Source organism: Eleutherodactylus coqui, chromosome 4, assembly GCF_035609145.1.
Source record: "Eleutherodactylus coqui strain aEleCoq1 chromosome 4, aEleCoq1.hap1, whole genome shotgun sequence".
In the NCBI taxonomy this organism is placed as follows: Eukaryota; Metazoa; Chordata; class Amphibia; order Anura; family Eleutherodactylidae; genus Eleutherodactylus; species Eleutherodactylus coqui.
The window spans coordinates 275,390,258-275,408,188 of NC_089840.1; the positions used below are offsets into that span (position 1 = coordinate 275,390,258).

At 42.1% G+C, this 17,931-nt stretch overlaps 1 protein-coding gene across 1 annotated transcript; it reads left to right on the plus strand.

The window, feature by feature from the left end:
• Positions 1-279: 279 nt before the first annotated feature.
• Positions 280-7,163, plus strand: LOC136624362 (oocyte zinc finger protein XlCOF7.1-like). Its single transcript, XM_066598327.1, has 4 exons — positions 280-765; positions 848-912; positions 2,575-2,677; positions 5,284-7,163. The coding sequence occupies exons 1-4, from the start codon at positions 618-620 to the stop codon at positions 6,702-6,704; spliced, it is 1,737 nt and encodes a 578-aa protein (XP_066454424.1). The 5' UTR covers positions 280-617; the 3' UTR covers positions 6,705-7,163.
• The last annotated feature ends 10,768 nt before the right edge of the window (positions 7,164-17,931 follow it).

Sequence of the window (17,931 nt, forward strand, 5' to 3'; positions counted from 1 at the left end):
TTCTGGGGATGACGTCACGTTCCATCATTCTTATCTATGTCAGTCTCTGGTCACATCTACGGCAGAGGATTTACTGCTGATTCATCATAAATTCCGGGAAAATAATAGAGCCGGTTGTTCTGGCAGAATGACGGAAACCCAACAGATCTACTATAAGGCAATTGGAGGTTGTTGGGGGTCATTATTGTCTGTCATCTGACAGAACCAAAACTCTGATCATTTTGTTCTTCTGCTCCGGTGACTGAGTAGAACAACGGAGATGATGAACACAGATGTGAGGAGAATCTTACTAATTGTTGGACATAACTGGAGACATGAAGGACTCCGGGAATGTCTGCAGGGATATTTATGGATGTATCTCCCCATAAACAGGATTACACGGTAGTGAAGAAGACTTCTAGTGACGACTGTCAGGCCCCAGTATCTGATAGATTGGGAAGACCCCTTAGTCCAATCACAGGGCCTCCACCTCACTCCCTGTTACTTGAGGAGATCGATGAACAGAAGATCCTAGAACTCACCAACAAGATGATTGAGCTGCTGACTGGAGAGGTGACGCTGCTGGGAATGCTGGGACATTATTCAGTAACGCTATGGCGGCATAACATGTCTGGGTGATGACAGTATCATTGTGTTGTCAGGTTCCTATAAGGTGTCAGGACGTCACTGTCTATTTCTCCATGGAGGAGTGGGAGTATTTAGAAGGACACCAGGATCTGTACAAGGACGTCATGATGGAGGACCACCAGTCCCCCCCATTACCAGGTAATAGACAGGACTAAATCCACACGGCCTTTATTATTGGTATGTAGAGAATGAAGTCAGTGGTTGTCTGTGTTTTCTGCAGGTAGAATCAGTAAGAGAACAGCAGCGGAGAGGTGTCCCTATCCTTCTCTTTCACAGGATGATCAGGTAGATGGAGAGAAGGTCTCATGAAATCTCCTCTCTGGTCAGTAGGATGGCTGACAAGGTCTTGTGTTCAGTCTAATTATATATTGCACGGAAAATTTTATGAAGTCAAGGTTACTTTAGAGTAACTGAGGAATAAAATGTGTATACACACAGAGGAGCATTAGATTTTTCTCAGGCTGCGTGTACCGATGTCCCTCTGCAGAATATGCCACCCCTCACACTCTCCTCATTTAGGACCTAAAGAATACTTGCGCCAAATTTTACGATTGTACGACAACAGGAAACTACATTACATAGGGATGCACTTACCTTTGCAATTAGCATTGAATAATTGACTTGTGACCCCTTTACTTTCCCTATTTAGGAACTAAAGAATGCTCCTGTCAAAGTTCATGTTTGTATGACACCAGGAAGTTAGAGAATTAGATTTGCTACATTACACAGGGGTGCCAATACTTTTGCACTTAGCATTGCATTTTCAAGTTGTGACCCCCTTTACTTTTTCTATTTAGGACCTAAAGAATGGTCATGCCTAATTTCTTGTTTGTTCGACATCATGAAGTTAGAGAATTAGATTTGGTACATTACACAGGGGTGCCAGTATTTTTGCAATAAGCATTGTAGTTTTAAATTTTGACCCCTATACTTTTACTATATAGGACCTAAAGAATGCTCCTGCCAAATTTCATGTTTGTACGACATCAGAAAGTTAGAGAATTAGATTTGGTACATTGCACAGGTGTGCAAATACATTTGCACTTAGCATTGAATTTTTGAGTTGTGATTCCTTTACGTTTCCTATTTAGGACCTAAAGAATGGTCATGCCGAATTTCATGTTTATGCGACATCGGGAAGTAAGAGAATTACTTAGTCAGTGAGGGCTTTCCCTTTATATGTATACTAACTGATAGGCTCGGCCATGCCCAATTTAATTTGATCCAGGTGTTTACATGTTGTTTGCACGGAAAATTTAATGATGTCAAGGTTAGCTTAGAGTAACCGAGGAATAAAATATGTATACATATAGAGGAGCGTTAGATTCTCCTCAGGCTGCAAGTACCGATGTCCCTCTGCAGAATGTGCCACCACTTCCACTCTCCCCATATAGGACCTAAAGAATGCTTGAGCCAAATTTCACGCTTGTACGACACCGAGAAGTTACATTACATAGGGGTGCACTTACCATGACCCCTTTGATTTTCCTATTTAGGACCTAAAGAATGATCATCCCAAATTTCATGGTTGTATGACATCGGGAAGTTAGAGAACTGGTCAGTGAGTGAGTGAGGGCTTTCACACACACACACACATACACACACACATATATATATACATATATATATATATATATATATATATATATATATATATATATATATATATATATATAATTGTGTAATGAGAAAGCTGGAGATGGCGGGATTACAGCCAACCACAGACATTAGATCTCTGCATCTTTTCTAGTTCTGGAGACTTCTGGTTGGAATAAAGAAGCAACAGATTGGAGTTATACAGGAGACCTGCAGCTATTTGGCCCAGATCACTACTGCTGTCATGTCATTCCGGCTCCTCATACTAATTAATGACCTTTTCTGGCCATATAAAACCTTCCACACGACTTCTCCAACTGTGTGATGACTTTTACCATATTTATTTCACAGCTTGTGAATCCGGATGAAGATCCGATCCCTATTGATGCTACAGAGACACATGTGAGGGGGGATCAGCCGTGTAAGGAGGGGATTCCTACAGATGACCCCCCAGGTGAGACTACATGTAGAGAAGAGTCTGTGTTGTCAGGGTTTTCTGCTGAATGTTGCCTTATTTAGCCAAAAACAATGTTAAGAATTTTTTTCATAATACGCTACTCAAACAAAAATTAGGGGACCTTTTAAGTCACATTAGGATTAAAACTATCAGTCCCGCACACAATAGCAGTTTTTAAAAAATCCATATTAACCTCTTGTAGTTTTTGTTAGTACTATTTTAGAATACATACGACTTTTTGATTGCTTTTTATTACATTTTGTCTCTCATTTTTCCATTGATAGGACTGTGTGACGGCTCGATTTTTGTGGGGTGACCTGTAGTTTGCATTGGTACCATTTTGGGGAACATATAAAACTTTTTGATAGCTTTTCATTATTTTATTTTTTTCTGATGGAGACCTAAGTAGACCTTTATGGATGTAGTAATACCAATTTGTAGATTTTTTTAATTTTACTTTAGATTTTTACAATCCTAATAAAAAAACACTGTTTATTTCTCGACTTTTGCATTGGGAGACACAGTTGAAAACCATGGGTATAGCTACTACCACTATAGGGTGTACACTAAGCAAAAAAAAAAGTGTTAGTTTCTCCTCCCAGCTATACACCTCCTGCAGAAGCCAGCTAATCAGTTTTAGCTCAGAGTCTCGGAGCTCTACTGTCTATGGTAGTTAGGTGAGTATTTTCTCCACTGAGGTAAGTATTCTCTCCTCCCTCTTTTCCTTCCTCTTTCTTTTTACCACCACCACTGCAGCCAACTTTCTTTACTCCACTTCCAACCCACCCACCCACCCAACAAAACCAGTCAACCTATACCAAGCTTCCTAGCAGATGCTCCTTGGGGTGGCATGTTCCTGGGGAGTATGAAGATTTCCCTATGAGAGACAGTTGACTAGCCAATAATGTTTCTAAAGCTATTTGTGGTAAGAGTTCTCATCTACCAGAAAACAAAGCCAGTCACGTGTGGTTCTGCACAGAAGAAGAGGCTCCAGATTTGTTTCTTTTGCCGCTCCAAAACAAAACACTCTCCTACAAACTGCGCCCGTCCTGGTGTCCCTGGCCATTATACTCCAAGCCCGCCTATACTAAATCTTCTATGCATATGGCTGTTCAGAACCAAGGCAATCAGAGTGGGGTGACGACTTTTTTTATTCAAGGGGACCTAACTCACTCATGGCTCAGACATCTATGTTCAGAAGGTTATCTATTCGAGCTATGCCATATAGTTTTCTACAAACCCAAAGATTGCTTCTTCAGTTCCAAAATTCCGATCTCTCCTTCATAGTGCAATGCTTTGGCTTATGTGATACACACTTTCTCCTCTAAGGTTGTAATTGTCCCTGTTTCGCCATAAACAGTGCAGGGGGTTATATTCCAATCTCTTCACAAGGAGGACGGCACTGTCCGACCTGTTCTGCATCTGAAGAGATTAAATCAATATGTCAAGGTTCAACAGTTCAGCGTGGAGTTGTTGAGATCTGTCATTGCGCCCATGGGAGTTTCTGTCATCCATTGATATTAAAGGGGTTGTCCCGCGGCAGCAAGTGGGTCTATACACTTCTGTATGGCCATATTAATGCACTTTGTAATGAACATTGTGCATTAATTATGAGCCATACAGAAGTTATCAAAAGTTTTATACTTACCTGCTCCGTTGCTAGCGTCCTCGTCTCCATGGTGCCGACTTATTTTCGGCCTCCGATGGCCAAATTAGCCGCGCTTGCGCAGTCCGGGTCTTCTGCTCTCTTCAATGCAGCCGCTCGTGCAGAATGCCGGCTCCGTGTAGCTCCGCCCCGTCACGTGCCGATTCCAGCCAATCAGGAGGCTGGAATCGGCAATGGACCGCACAGAAGAGCTGCGGTCCACGGAGGGAGCAGACCCCGGCGGCCATCTTCAGCAGGTGAGTATGAAGACGCCGGACCGCCGGGATTCAGGTAAGCACTCTCCGGTTTGTTTTTTTAACCCCTGCATCGGGGTTGTCTCGCGCCGAACGGGGTGGGGGTTAAAAAAAAACAAAAAACCGTTTCTGCACGGGACAACCCCTGTAAGCAATTCACCTAGTGATTAGTGAAAAGTTTACAAAGTAATAGAGGATGCACTTACTTGGATGAGGAGTTTGCAGGCACCAGTGATCCTCTAGGTTCGCTTTTAATGTAAGAGGCTTTATATCTATTAGTTCCATGATTGAAAAAGGAGGTGAATCTGTCTATAAACACTCCAAAACACGTTGCACTTCTCTGTGATTCCTGTACTGTTTGTCCAGTGCAGGACAACCTGAATAATGTGTGATACTTTCTTCTTAAAGCTTCTGTGCTCTGTAACCTTACTAGCTGTATGAGCCGTGGATAAGATCAGCAGCTGAGAGCTCCAGCTGTATGTACTAATTAAACGTCAACGCATGGGAAAACACAACAAATAAGCTTATTGGCTAAAATAATCTGTCCATTAGGATGGCTGTCAGTAGATTAGGTGCTCCACAAATTATTGTGGCTCATGTAAATGGGAAAAACCTTTAACAATTTATATGCAAATGTCATAAACTATTAGTATAATTGTAATGTTATATTCAAAAATATTAAAAATTCATTTTATTCTTGCCAGATTACAAAACTAGAAACTCCAAAGGACATCTGATATCAACAGATTATGAAGTGGAAGATCCTGGTATCATACAAGATACAAATGAAAAGCCGGCTATTATCCCAAATATGCCCTCAGCCCTTCACAGCAAAAATCTATCTTCTGATCCTTCTAAACATGTTTCATCTTCTGATTCATTGAAGAATGTTAAACAAAATAAAATTTACGGAACAGATGTTGAACAACAAAGAGTTCACACAGGGGAGAGGCCATATTCATGTTCTGAATGTGGGATATCTTTTAACAATAAATCAGATCTTGTTAAACATCAGAGAATTCATACAGGGGAAAAGCCATATTCATGTTCAGAATGTGGGAAATGTTTTAACCAACAAGCACATCTAGTGATACATCAGAGAATTCATACAGGGGAAAAGCCATATTCATGTTCAGAATGTGGGAAATGTTTTAACCAAAAATCAAATCTTGTGTTACATCAGAGAAATCACACAGGGGAGAAGCCATATTCATGTTCTGAGTGTGGTAAATGTTTTAACCGAAAATCAAATCTTTTGTTACATCAGAGAATTCACACAGGGGAGAAGCCATTTTCATGTTCTGAATGTGGGAAATGTTTTAACAATAAATCAAATCTTGTGTTACATCAGAGAAATCACACAGGGGAGAAGCCATATTCATGTTCTGAGTGTGGGAAACGTTTTAACCAAAAATCAAGTCTTGTGTTACATCAGAGAATTCACACAGGGGAGAATCCACATTCTTGTTCTGAATGTGGGAAATGTTTTAACAAAAAATCAAGTCTTGTTTTACATCAGATAATTCACACAGGAGAGAAGCCATATTCATGTTCTGAATGTGGGAAATGTTTTAAGCTAAAATCAAATCTTGTGTTACATCAGAGAATTCACACGAGGGAAAAGCCCCATTCTTGTTCTGAATGTGGGAAATGTTTTAACAATAAATCAAGTCTTGTTTTACATCAGAGAATTCACACAGGAGAGAAGCCATATTCATGTTCTGAATGTGGGAAATGTTTTAACCAAAAATCAAGTCTTGTTTTACATCAGAGAATTCACACAGGAGAGAAGCCATATTCATGTTCTGAATGTGGGAAATGTTTTAACAAAAAGTCAAATCTTGTGTTACATCAGAGAATTCACACGAGGGAAAAGCCCCATTCTTGTTCTGAATGTGGAAAATGTTTTAACCAAAAATCAAGTCTTGTTTTACATCAGATAATTCACACAGGGGAGAAGCCATTTTCATGTTCTGAATGTGGGAAATGTTTTAGACGAAAATCACATCTTGCTGTACATGAGAGAACTCACACAGGGGAGAAGACATTTTCATGTTCTGAATGTGGGAAATGTTTTAACCGAAAATCAAGTCTTGTGTTACATCAGAGAATTCACACAGGGTAGAGAAGATATTTTTATGTTCTGAATATGGGAAATCTTTTCACACATAAATATGTTCTTATTAAACATTAGAAAAAACACACAGAGGAGAAGCCACATTCATGTTAGGAATATGGGAATTCCCACACAAGGGAAGAAGCCATTTTTATGTTCAGAATGTGGCAAAAAATCCATTTACATGTTTTGATTGTGGTGAATGTTTATGCATCATTTACATGTTTAGATTGTGGTGAATGTTTTATGCATAAATCAACTGTCGTTACTCATCTGAGAATTCACACAGGGGAGAAGCCATTTTCATGTTGAGAATGTGAGAAATGTTTTGTATTCAAAAGATTTTTATTGAAACTTTAAGGGTAATAGACAAAACACGAATACAATAAGGTATCAAAGATTTAACATATAAGTTGTGATGAAATAAATTGTTTAACTTGTCCTATTGTCTTTTGCCTAATAACAATTGACTCATATTTTCATGTAAACTTAGGAGTAATTTTGTTGGTGACATTTGCCACCTCTCCGTATATACCTCTCAAGTATGAATATACCTGAAGCCCTGCTTAGGATAATCAGAAAGGGCTCGGCCTATGGTGTAACAGCTGGCGCCTGAACAGGGACTAAGTGACCAGAACCTCTGATCCGACTTACTCTCGAACGGACAGAATGCACAGACCCATAATCAGGACCATGCTGGCTGGTAAGAAACTGTTATTCTTATCCCTCATTGTGTCTCTGTGATTCTGTCTGGTCAAAGTTAGGTAAGTGTGTTCATTTATATTGAGTGGTTCATTTAAGGTCTAAATTTGGTTCATTTTATATGACAAAGAACCCTGTCAAACAAGCTGTCTCGTTGTCTGGGTTTGAATGAATGTGTAACCCAATGTGTTTGAAGGCCATAATAGTGTCAATAGGTTGAATAATTGTCCTAGTGTGGATATTCTATGATCTAAGTTCCCTAATCTACTGGTAATATGTTCCCTATCCCTGACGAGGGACCGATTGTTTAGGTGGGTCCTGCCCTGTGAAGCCTGAGTTTTTAGGGGCACGCAGAAGAAACACCTGTGTATGTGGTTTAGGTGGGTCCTGCCCTGTGAAGACTGAGTTTTTAGGGTCACGCAGAGGGAACAATTATACTGTAGGACAAGTGTCTGACTTGTGACAAAAATCACTTGCCATAGTAAACATACCCTTCACAGTTAGGATAAATTAAAACATGTAAGCTTTATTGGGTATTTTAAAATAAGAAGACATTCGTGGGCGACAAATAGTTTCTAAAATCCCTCGAGGAGGGGTACAGTGAGTGTATACACACAAAACGACACGTGTACGATAGCAAGAATGTGGGTTGAGAATGTGTGTTTTCACTCGAAACAAAGAACTATGTTTCGGGGTTGGACAGTACTCCGTAAAATTTTCTGATAGCTCTATAGAATGTTTCTCTGTCACGAATTCAATATGAGAGCTACGTAGGCTATCTGTTAGTATGGTGTACTTCACAACCGATAAAGATAAAAAGATTTCCTCATTGGAGTAAAACCTTTGATCGAGATGATACTCAATTGTATTGCACTCTAATAAACTTAGTTAGGAAATGTTGTTTTAATGTATAGGTTTGAAATTCTTGACTCAACGCGTTTCTCCGCGAGATATTAGCAGTTCATCAGGAGTGTGGACTTTACGGTGAACTCAAATGTTGGTTCGTTGAGAGTATAAAGTATTCACCACATTGGTTCATGGAATAGGTTACATAAGACCAGGTCCCGCAAGGTATGCACGGTAGCCGGTCTGGTGTAGCCCAGTTGGTGGTCTCATATCATAGATGTATGTCCTAGATTTAGATTTTATGCTGATGCATGCTCAAAACATGCATACAGCGTTTGCCACTGGCACAGTTCTTTAGGAGCTTAGTGAAGAGTGCTGCCAACAAAGCCGCCAGAAACAATCCTACAAGAGGATACTTTGTCTAGGAGATGCTATAGACAAAGCCCCAATTTTTTTGATGCTTGATTGATTTGTGACGTAAAATGAGGCTACGCGAGCCTTGGATTCGTGGGCTAAGCTTGCCAGATGGAAAATCTAATGGCCCAGAAAACCAATGTGATGGTGTTGGATCTCTTAAATATATAAGCCCTTCCCTGCAATTCATCCAGAAATGTGTTAAAATAAAAAAAATATATATACTCACCTTGTCCCGGCAGACGGAGTTCAGCGCGGCCAGCCTGCAGTGGGTGTGAAGGGGGTGTGAGTCAGACCTGCCCCTGATTGGCTCAGCGCTGAGCCAATCAGAGGCAGGTCTCACTCACACCCATTCATGAATTCATGAACTCCGTCTGCCGGAACAAGGTGAGTATATATATATATATATATATATATATATATATATTATTTTTTTTTTTACACATTTCTGGATGAATTGCAGGAAAGGGCTTATATATTTAAGCCCTTCTCAACAATTCATCCCGCGCTCGCCCGTAGCGCATTGCTTTCAATGGAGCCGGCTGTATTGCCGGCTCCATCGAATGCAATGCGCTGGACAGCTCCGGCCCGTTTCTAATGAAACGCGGCTAGGAGCAGATTTTCGGGCGATTTTTGGGCCCCGGTCACGCGATTTGCGGATGCGCATCCGTCATGCGATCCGCAAATCGCGCGAAAAAACGCCCGTGTGACTAAGGCCTAAAGGCCCATTTACACCAGACAATGATTGCTTAAAAAAAAAGTCGCTAATCGGCAATCGTTTTAGCGATCATCGGTGCATGTAAATGTGCGCCCATCGTCTGCTTTTCGGGCAAAGCTGGCTGATCATTAATTCAGTCCAACCTAAAAATCGTTGTTCACTTTTATCAGTAGTTCTCCATGGGGGAGTGCTGATAGCATTGTTTCCCCTTGGAGAACAAAGGATCTGAACTCAGATAATAGCCCCAGGCTATTAACTGTGTTCAGGGAAGGCTTCATTTGCACACCTAATTAGTATTTAGGTAGCTGAGTAGCTACTTAAATACCAATGATCACATACCAATGATTTATGCAAAATGATCGCTCAAAGCTGTCACTCAAACTGTTGTTTGAGCGATCTTTGAGCGATCATCTGCCCATGTAAACCAGCCTTAAGTCTTCACATAGTACCATTGCAACATATGATTAACAGGCTGCAGGAGTGGATACAGACAACATGCACCCGCACATACAATAGATCCAACGTGCCCCGACTACTTGCTCATTAAAGCAGATGAAGGTTTTTATTGAAAATTGACAGTGAAATTTGTTATACAGCTCTATTAATTGTCTAGATAAGTTTTCTTTGTTCTATGGGAGATGAAGTAAGTTCTAAAGTGTGGGGCTCTGTGCTATAATGTGCTTGCTTGTCTGTGAAAAGATTTGTGAATTGAAAATTTGTTATATTTTGCTGCACAAGAGAATGGGGGTGTAATATTTGTCTATTCTGATCATAAATAATGTGGATCTGTTATTTTTGTGAATTTGTGTGTGGGGGTGTGAAGGGCCCTTGTGCAAATTATATTGTGTTATATGGTATGTATACTGTTCGATTGCTGAATATGAAGTGTGAAAGAAATGCTCTAACAAAGGACAAGCACACCAGGGGTGGAGCTAGGTAATGTAAGGAGAGGGCAGGGAAGAAAAGTATGAAACAACTCTGTCCCTCCCTGACACAGACCAGCCTAGAAGAGAGTGTATTTCTATTTCAGTAAATGTGTGTAATATATATATATATATATATATATATATATATATATATATATATCACACAAAGGGCATTCCTTAAAGTTTGAAAATTAATTTTATTCATTTAGACTTGTTTTACTTGCAGGCTACTGGGACTGAGACCGGTTGTGTAAGGCGCAGTGGTCCTGTTTTTAGGCGTACTATTCATTACTCTCTCCCATTTTGCCATCTTTGCCTTGGTGTCAGGGCCTCTTTAGATAAATCCTGTACACGTGCATGGTTTGGAGGAGTTTTCTTTATGGTAAAAGGTACTGTTAGGTTGTGCTGGCTCGGATCTGTTGTGCTACATTGGTTTCTAGCAGCACAGCCTCACAAGTGTGGAATGATTGAGCTGGCTGGGTGTGGTGTTCTCCTGCTAGCCAATCACCACCAGTCTGGTTGCAGATAAATATCCTCCCTCTGCAAGAGGAAGCTGGTATCCCTTCACTCTAGGGTTTGTTGGTTTTGCATGCCTGTACTTGTGTTATGCATTTGAACAGTGGACTAACAGGGCTAGTCCAGTGTTTGGCATGTGGCCGGACATTAGGTGTGCATAGCCTTGTTCTGTTTATATGGTGTGAACAGTGTCAAGTTCTGTATGTCTGAACAGGGGGCTAGACATGAGGAGTGAACAGTCCTGTTCTATATGGTAGTGTGTTTGGCATGTGAACCCTAATGTGTTGTTGTGTCAATGGTGTCCTGTGCTGCCTGTTTTGTGTCTTGCTAGAGTAGGGACATGCGCAGAAGACCTGTGCGGCGCGAGCACGCTGGAGCGGCCCCATTCAACAGAACAGAAGAGCAGACTGCGCAAGCATGTCTAATGGAAGGAGAAGAAGGTTTCGGTCAGCGCCATAGAGACGGGGACGCCAACACCGGAGGGGGTAAGTGTATAATTTCTGTATGGCCAATATTTAATGCACGATGTATATTACAAAGTGCATTAATATGGCCATACAGAAGTGCTTAACCCCACTTGCTTTCGTGGGACAACCCCTTTAAGGAGTCGTATAAGTTTGCTTTCAGATGACTGAATTGTCCTCAAAATATTGACCATACCAAGTGTTGCAATAGACTTCCATTTCTGTAAAGCTCAAACAGAAACAGAATTCGTTCCACGCCAGCCAGTTTGGTGTTGTCTTGATATTGTTTTTTGACCAAAATGTAAAAGTATTGAATGGGGTCCTCAAAAAGGACTGTGACAACAAGTTCGTAAAACATTAACCCTTTGCAATCCAATTTTGGATTCAGGGTTTCCTAAGGGGCTTTCCCTTTCTGCCATTATACAATGGCGCTGTCTGCTGGCCAGAGCCAGTACTGCGGTATGGGACATACTGGAGAGGCCCCTGACAACAGAGCCGCCAGTAATATACAGTAAGAATACCCTGACGGACGTCGTCCGACATCGGAGCTGTACAGCCTTCAATCAGAATGTCTTCCGACATCAGACAGTGGACTGGAAAGGGTTAAGGAGTACTAGTGAGTAGTTCTCTCTGATAGTCAAAAACTCAGAAATTGCTGGATTTGCACATACAGTCCCATTTCAGCAAAAACAATGCTATGCGTAGACATTTCAAATGTAAGGGTTTTTGTGGTATTTAATGGAAAATGTAGTAACAAAACACAAGGTATAGGAAGTACCACTTCCTGTTGCTGCTTGGTATCAGGATCCGTGTTTGGTATTAAATCTGTCTATTGCTAATGGAACACTAGGAAAAAGCCAAACCCTGTTCCACAAACGAAACCCCGGTGGCCTGTTATCCCTCGGCAACCAACTGTTCCTGTCTCCAAATCAGATTTCCCCATAAAATGACTGTAATGGTAGAACAAACAAAAGATTTTGGTGTATAGGAGTTTCAGCCAGTGCAGGACTCGGTTGCAGGCCGTACTCCTGTGAATCGAAGAAAAGCACTGGAAGTTGTCTTGACAGTATGGTTGGCAGCAGTTTACAATAAATCTGTCCTTGAACTCCCACCAAGCGTCCAGATTAATTGTGGACATGAAGCTTATAAAAGGCTCCCACAAGGTAAAACAGGCCTGTGCACCCTTGCTCAGCTTACACCTGCCATATTTATAATTTTACTTGATGGCCTCTCATATATGGATATTCCTAAACATGCTCTTTTTAGAAGAGCAGCAGACAGCATGCCTAGACCAAATAGTAACCCTCATGTGGTATCTATGAGAACAGAAAATAACATTTTCAGTACAATATTTATCTACCCAATGATCATGCAGATGTGGAATAAATTGGTGGAGGCCACAGATTATCTCAGCAACCAGATATTTGCTGTTCTGGGGTTGGTTAATCAGACAAATCAAATACAATCCCAGATAATTGTGGTCACCCACCAACACACAATAGTACTAGATTATCTCACTGCTGCCCAGGGTGGACTGTGTCAAATAATAGGCGTTACATGTTGCCATTCTGGTGGAATTTTTAATACAGCTAACTGGTTAAAATCTATTTAAGGGTGGTTCATGGGTATAAAACAGGCTATTTTTCAAATACTGCTGCTATGTTTTGCCGTATATGGTATTATTAGATTGATTATATGATGTGTACCTTATCTGTGCAATGTAAGTAAAAAAAAGAATGTTTGGAAACTCACTAGATCAGTATATCTTCGCTATATTCAACCGTCCCCGGGGCCGGGGTACAGTAACCTCCAACAAGATTATGTATCTGAGTAAAATGTTGTGTTCCATCCCTGACTGTCTTATAAAATTCTTCAGGTAGGAAAGGAAATGGTAGCAGATAAGGGTAGGTAATCGAGGCATGGACATATCTACCACTAGGGTTAGTTCCATGGCAGAGGGATAGTTAGGTCCCAGTGAATAGGGGCAGGCCCTTAGTATAATAAAGGACAGTACAGAATTGGTCACAAAAGGGGGGAAAATGTGAGGGAAATTATATCTTGTATGAAGTTGATGTAAAAAGTAAATACATGAAAAGTAACTTGACAGGCGAGTCTGATGAATACATCTACACAATAAAGTTTAGAACAACTTTTGCAATGCATTTTGGCATATAAAGTGTGCCTTTCACAAGCAGAATGATGTTACAAAATATACACATATTAAAGGAATTTGCTGTTTTTCAAATGAGTTCCCCAGCAGTATGGTGTAGAGCAGTGCCAGCGCGTCTTCTGATGATGATTGTGATGTGTGTGACATGTAGGCCGCCATTTGGAACACAAAAAAAGCATTCCACCAACTAATAGTAATGTACTGCGCATGCTTAGGTGGTGCGGGATGTCAGAAATGACGTCATCGCGCTCCCATGCTCGGTCATGTAACCTGGAAATTCAATAAGCTTTAATACCATTTTACAAAACCCTTGTGAACATCAGGCCTGGTCATATTCAACAAACTTTGTCTACAATTGATAATACAATGTAATATAATAAATCACGGTTGCATCTCACAACCAGCAGCACACACTCTGCCGCTCAATCAATTCAAAAATAATAGGTCAGCACGCAAAGCTTCCACAAAAAAACTTTTCTATATTTTATTCATTACAATTTAAAAGATTTTACAATACGACAGAGATGAGTCTATAATGTGCAGCAGACAGGCGGAAGCAACTTCATAAAATTAAATATATGCTCAAAAAATGCATGTATGCAAAATTATATAACAAACATTTAATCATGTAAAATGCCTCTTTTCGTGACATCTCTACACCTTTCCTCCAAAACATCACTGACTGTCTGTCCGCTGTCTCTAACACTATGTCCTCCCTCTACCTAAAACGAAACCTCTCTAACACTGACTTACTGGAATTTCCACTCTCCACTGACCTCATCCTGACATCTCCATCTCAGTGTGTGGCGCCACCATAACTCCTAGACAACATGCTGCCTTGGGGTCATATTCGATTCTGATCTATCATTTACCCCCTACATCCAATCTCTCGCCCGAACATGTCAGTTGCACCTCAAGAACATCACAAGAATCCGCTCTTTTCTCACTGTAGACATGCTAAAAACGCTTATTGTTGCCCTCATCCACTTTCAGCTCGATTATTGCAACTCATTGCTGATCGGCCTCCCCTGCACCAGATTCTATCCTCTCCAATCCATCCTGAATGCGGCAGCCAGGCTCATCTTCCTGTCCAGACGCTATTTGGATGCCTCTGGCCTGTGCCAGTCACTGCACTGGCTACCCATTAAATACAGAATTCAATTTAAACTCACTACCTTCATCCACAAAGCCCTCCACAGTGCAGCACCCCCCCCCCCCCATATTGCCTCCCTCATCTGAATCCATCACCCAGTCCGGGCTCTCCGCTCTGCTAACAAAACCAGATGGAGCGCCCCTTTAATTCGAACTTCTCATTCCCGCCTCTAAGACTTCTCCAGAGCAGCACCAGTCCCCTGGAACGCACTACCAAGGGCTACCCAAGCAATCCAGGACTCGCAGAACTTCAGGCGTGCTCTAAAAACGCACCTCTTCAGGGAGGCATACCGCATACCCTAAACAAACCCCTCTATACTCTGCCTGATAACATGCAGCCATCATAAACCGCTCCTGTAGACATACCGATTCTGCAATCACACGGCCAAATGTCTGACCATTGTCTATGTGTATAGCATCCCTCACTCTCCACCCCGCCATACCGTGCACATCTCCAGCCCTTCACCCTCTGTATCACCCCATTACTTGTAGTATGTAAGCTTGTTGGAGCAGGACCCTCACCCCTACTGTTTCCATCAACTGATTATATAACTGTGGTTCTGTTATTTTTGTATTTTTTTGTATTTCTGTATTCCCCCTGTCTATGTAAGCGCTGCAGAATATGTATTATTATTATATGTGACTTTAGTTTCCTTCACTTCATGTTCAGCTGCTGCTTTTGCAGTTACCTTGTTTCCTTGCTACCTGCTTGTGTTTTCCGTTTGTGTATCCATCTGTCTGTCACTCTCGTGAGTCTGCCTCTCTGTTCATCCCTGGCAGTTTGTACCTCCTTTGTTCCTGTATCCTGGTATTGTTCTGTCGTTTATTTTTATAAGGTTCTCTGTCTTGCAAGGGTCAGTCAGCAACTAAAAGAAGACCGTGGGGTCGTTCTTATCGGGACGAGTGCTCCGCTTATAGGCAGGGGTCTCCCCTCCTGGTTATTAGTTCAGGGCAAGATACCTTCCCTAGTTTCCATCTGTATGAGGGGTTCGTAAAACAGGTATCTTACCTTCCACGCTGGTGTCGGCTGTCAACAGTGCTGGACTGGATCATCACTTACCCGGTAGGTTGACACAGTGGCTCCACATCCATAGTCCTTACAGTAACTGTGTTTGGCTTTGTTAGCCCCCCTTTTCTGTTTTCTGTTTGTGTGAAATTACAATAAAGCAGAGTCAGCATTTGGAACACCTTGTCATGTGTGTAGCTTTTGTTGTTTTCTTAGAGGTCATACCAACTACACTTAATATGGCATCCACAGTATATTGAACAGCACTAATTGCACTAATAAAAATAACAATCTTCATGTGTATAGCACCAACTTGTTCCGTAGCACTTTCAAGCAAGGAAGAACATAGACAATACAACAATTACATGTGATATACAATCAGTTTGAAGTCAGCGAGGTGGGGGTGATACAGGAGGATGTAAGGCATGGGGAACACAGGAGGTATGGGAATTACATGTGTAAATCGCTTATTAGGAGGTAAACGGGGTAGGGCAATAAGGGGGTGTAGGGGTAGAGATCATATGCAATAAGCAGGGTGGAAGGTTTGCGGAGCCGTGGGGAGGGGCAGGGGGACTAGGTCAGGTTTGGTTTGCCTCCCTGTAGCAGTGTGTTTTTAAGGCGCGTCTGAAATTTGATGCATCGGCAATTGTCCGGATGCCTTGAGATAGAGCAATTAAGAGGATGGGTGCTGTTCTGGTAAAGTCCTTTAGGTGAGCATGTGAGGTTTGTATTAGAGGGGTGTTTAGTTTGAGTGTGTTTGCTTCCCTCTTGTCCATGCACCACCCGGCCCGCACACCCTGACCGCAATGTACAGTGTGGCACCATGGAGAGCTTTGTGGGTGATGGAGAGGAGTTTAAATTTAGTTCTGCAGTGGATAGTCAGCCAATCAGTGACTGGCATAGTGCAGAGGTGTCTGAAAAACGTCTGGACAGTAAAATCAGCCTAGCTGCCGTGTTTAGTATGAATTGGAGGGGGAAGAGTTTGGTACAGAGAAGGCCAATGAATAGCGAGTTGCAGTAGTCAAGTTGGGAGTGGATTTGGGCGACAACTTTAGAGTGTCTGTAGTCAGGAACGATCGAATCTTAGCAATATTTCTAAAGTGCATGTGGCATGTTTGGGCCAGAGATTGGATGTGGGGGGTAAAGGAGAGGTCATAGCCCAGTGTGACCGCAAAGCAGTGGGCATACTGTCTGGGGGTTATGATAGTGCCAGACACTGGAATGGAGATGTTGAGGGGAGGTCAGTTGGAAGGCAGAAAGATGAGAAGGTTAGTTTTAGAGAGGTTTAGTTTGAGAAAAAGGGAGGACATAGTGTAAGAGAAAGCAGACACACAGTTGGTGATATTTTGGAATGGTTCAGAGATCTCACGGGAGAAGGTGTATAGTTGGGTGTCGTCAGAGTTTAGATGGTATTGGCGGCCAAATTTTCAGATGGTTTGTCCAATTGGGGCTGTGTAGATAGAGAAGAGAAGGGGACCAAGGACTGAGCCCTGAGTACCCCGACAGTGAGAGGAAGCGGAGAGGAAATGGAGCCAGCAAAGGAGATACTGAAAGAGCTGTCAGAGAAGTAGGAGGAGAACCAGGAGAGCGCAGTGTCCTTTAGACCAATAGAGCCGAGAAAAGTGAGAAGGTGGTCATGGTCGACAATGTCAAATGCAGCAGAGAGGTCAAGGAGGATTAGTAGGGAGTAGTCGCCTCTAAACTTTGCTGTCATCAGGTCATTTGATACTTTTGTGAGGGCGATTTCAGTTGAGTGTAGAGGGTGGAAATTGGACTGGAGGAGGTCTAGGAGAGAGCTATCAGGGAGAAAGCATGTGAGGCGGGAGTAAGCAAGGTATTCTAGTAATCTGGAGATGAAGGGGAGGTTTAAGACAGGTCGGTAGTTGGTAGCGTCAGTCAGGTCAAGGGCTTGTTTTTTTAGCAGAGGGGATATAATAGAGTGTTTGAATGTGGAGGGAAAAGTGCCAGAGGTTAGGGAGAGGTTATAAATGGTGGTGAAGTGGGTAATGACAGCTGGGGAAAGGAACCGGAGGAGGTGAAAGGGTCACTTGCACAGGTGTTGGGGCAACTGGCAGAGAGCAGCCTGGAGACTTCTTCCTGTGTCGTTGGTTCTAACATTGAGAGTGGATGGCTGATGGATGCAATGCAGAGCGGACTGGGATTGGGGCTAGCAGTACCGTTTTCTGAGATTTCTTTTCGGATCTTGTTGATTTTTTCTTTGAAATAGGTGGCTAGTTCTCTAACACTAAGATCCGTCATGGGGGCCTGTTCTTTGGGGCTGAAGAGGGAGAGGAAGGTGCCGAAGAGTCGTTTAGAGTTGTG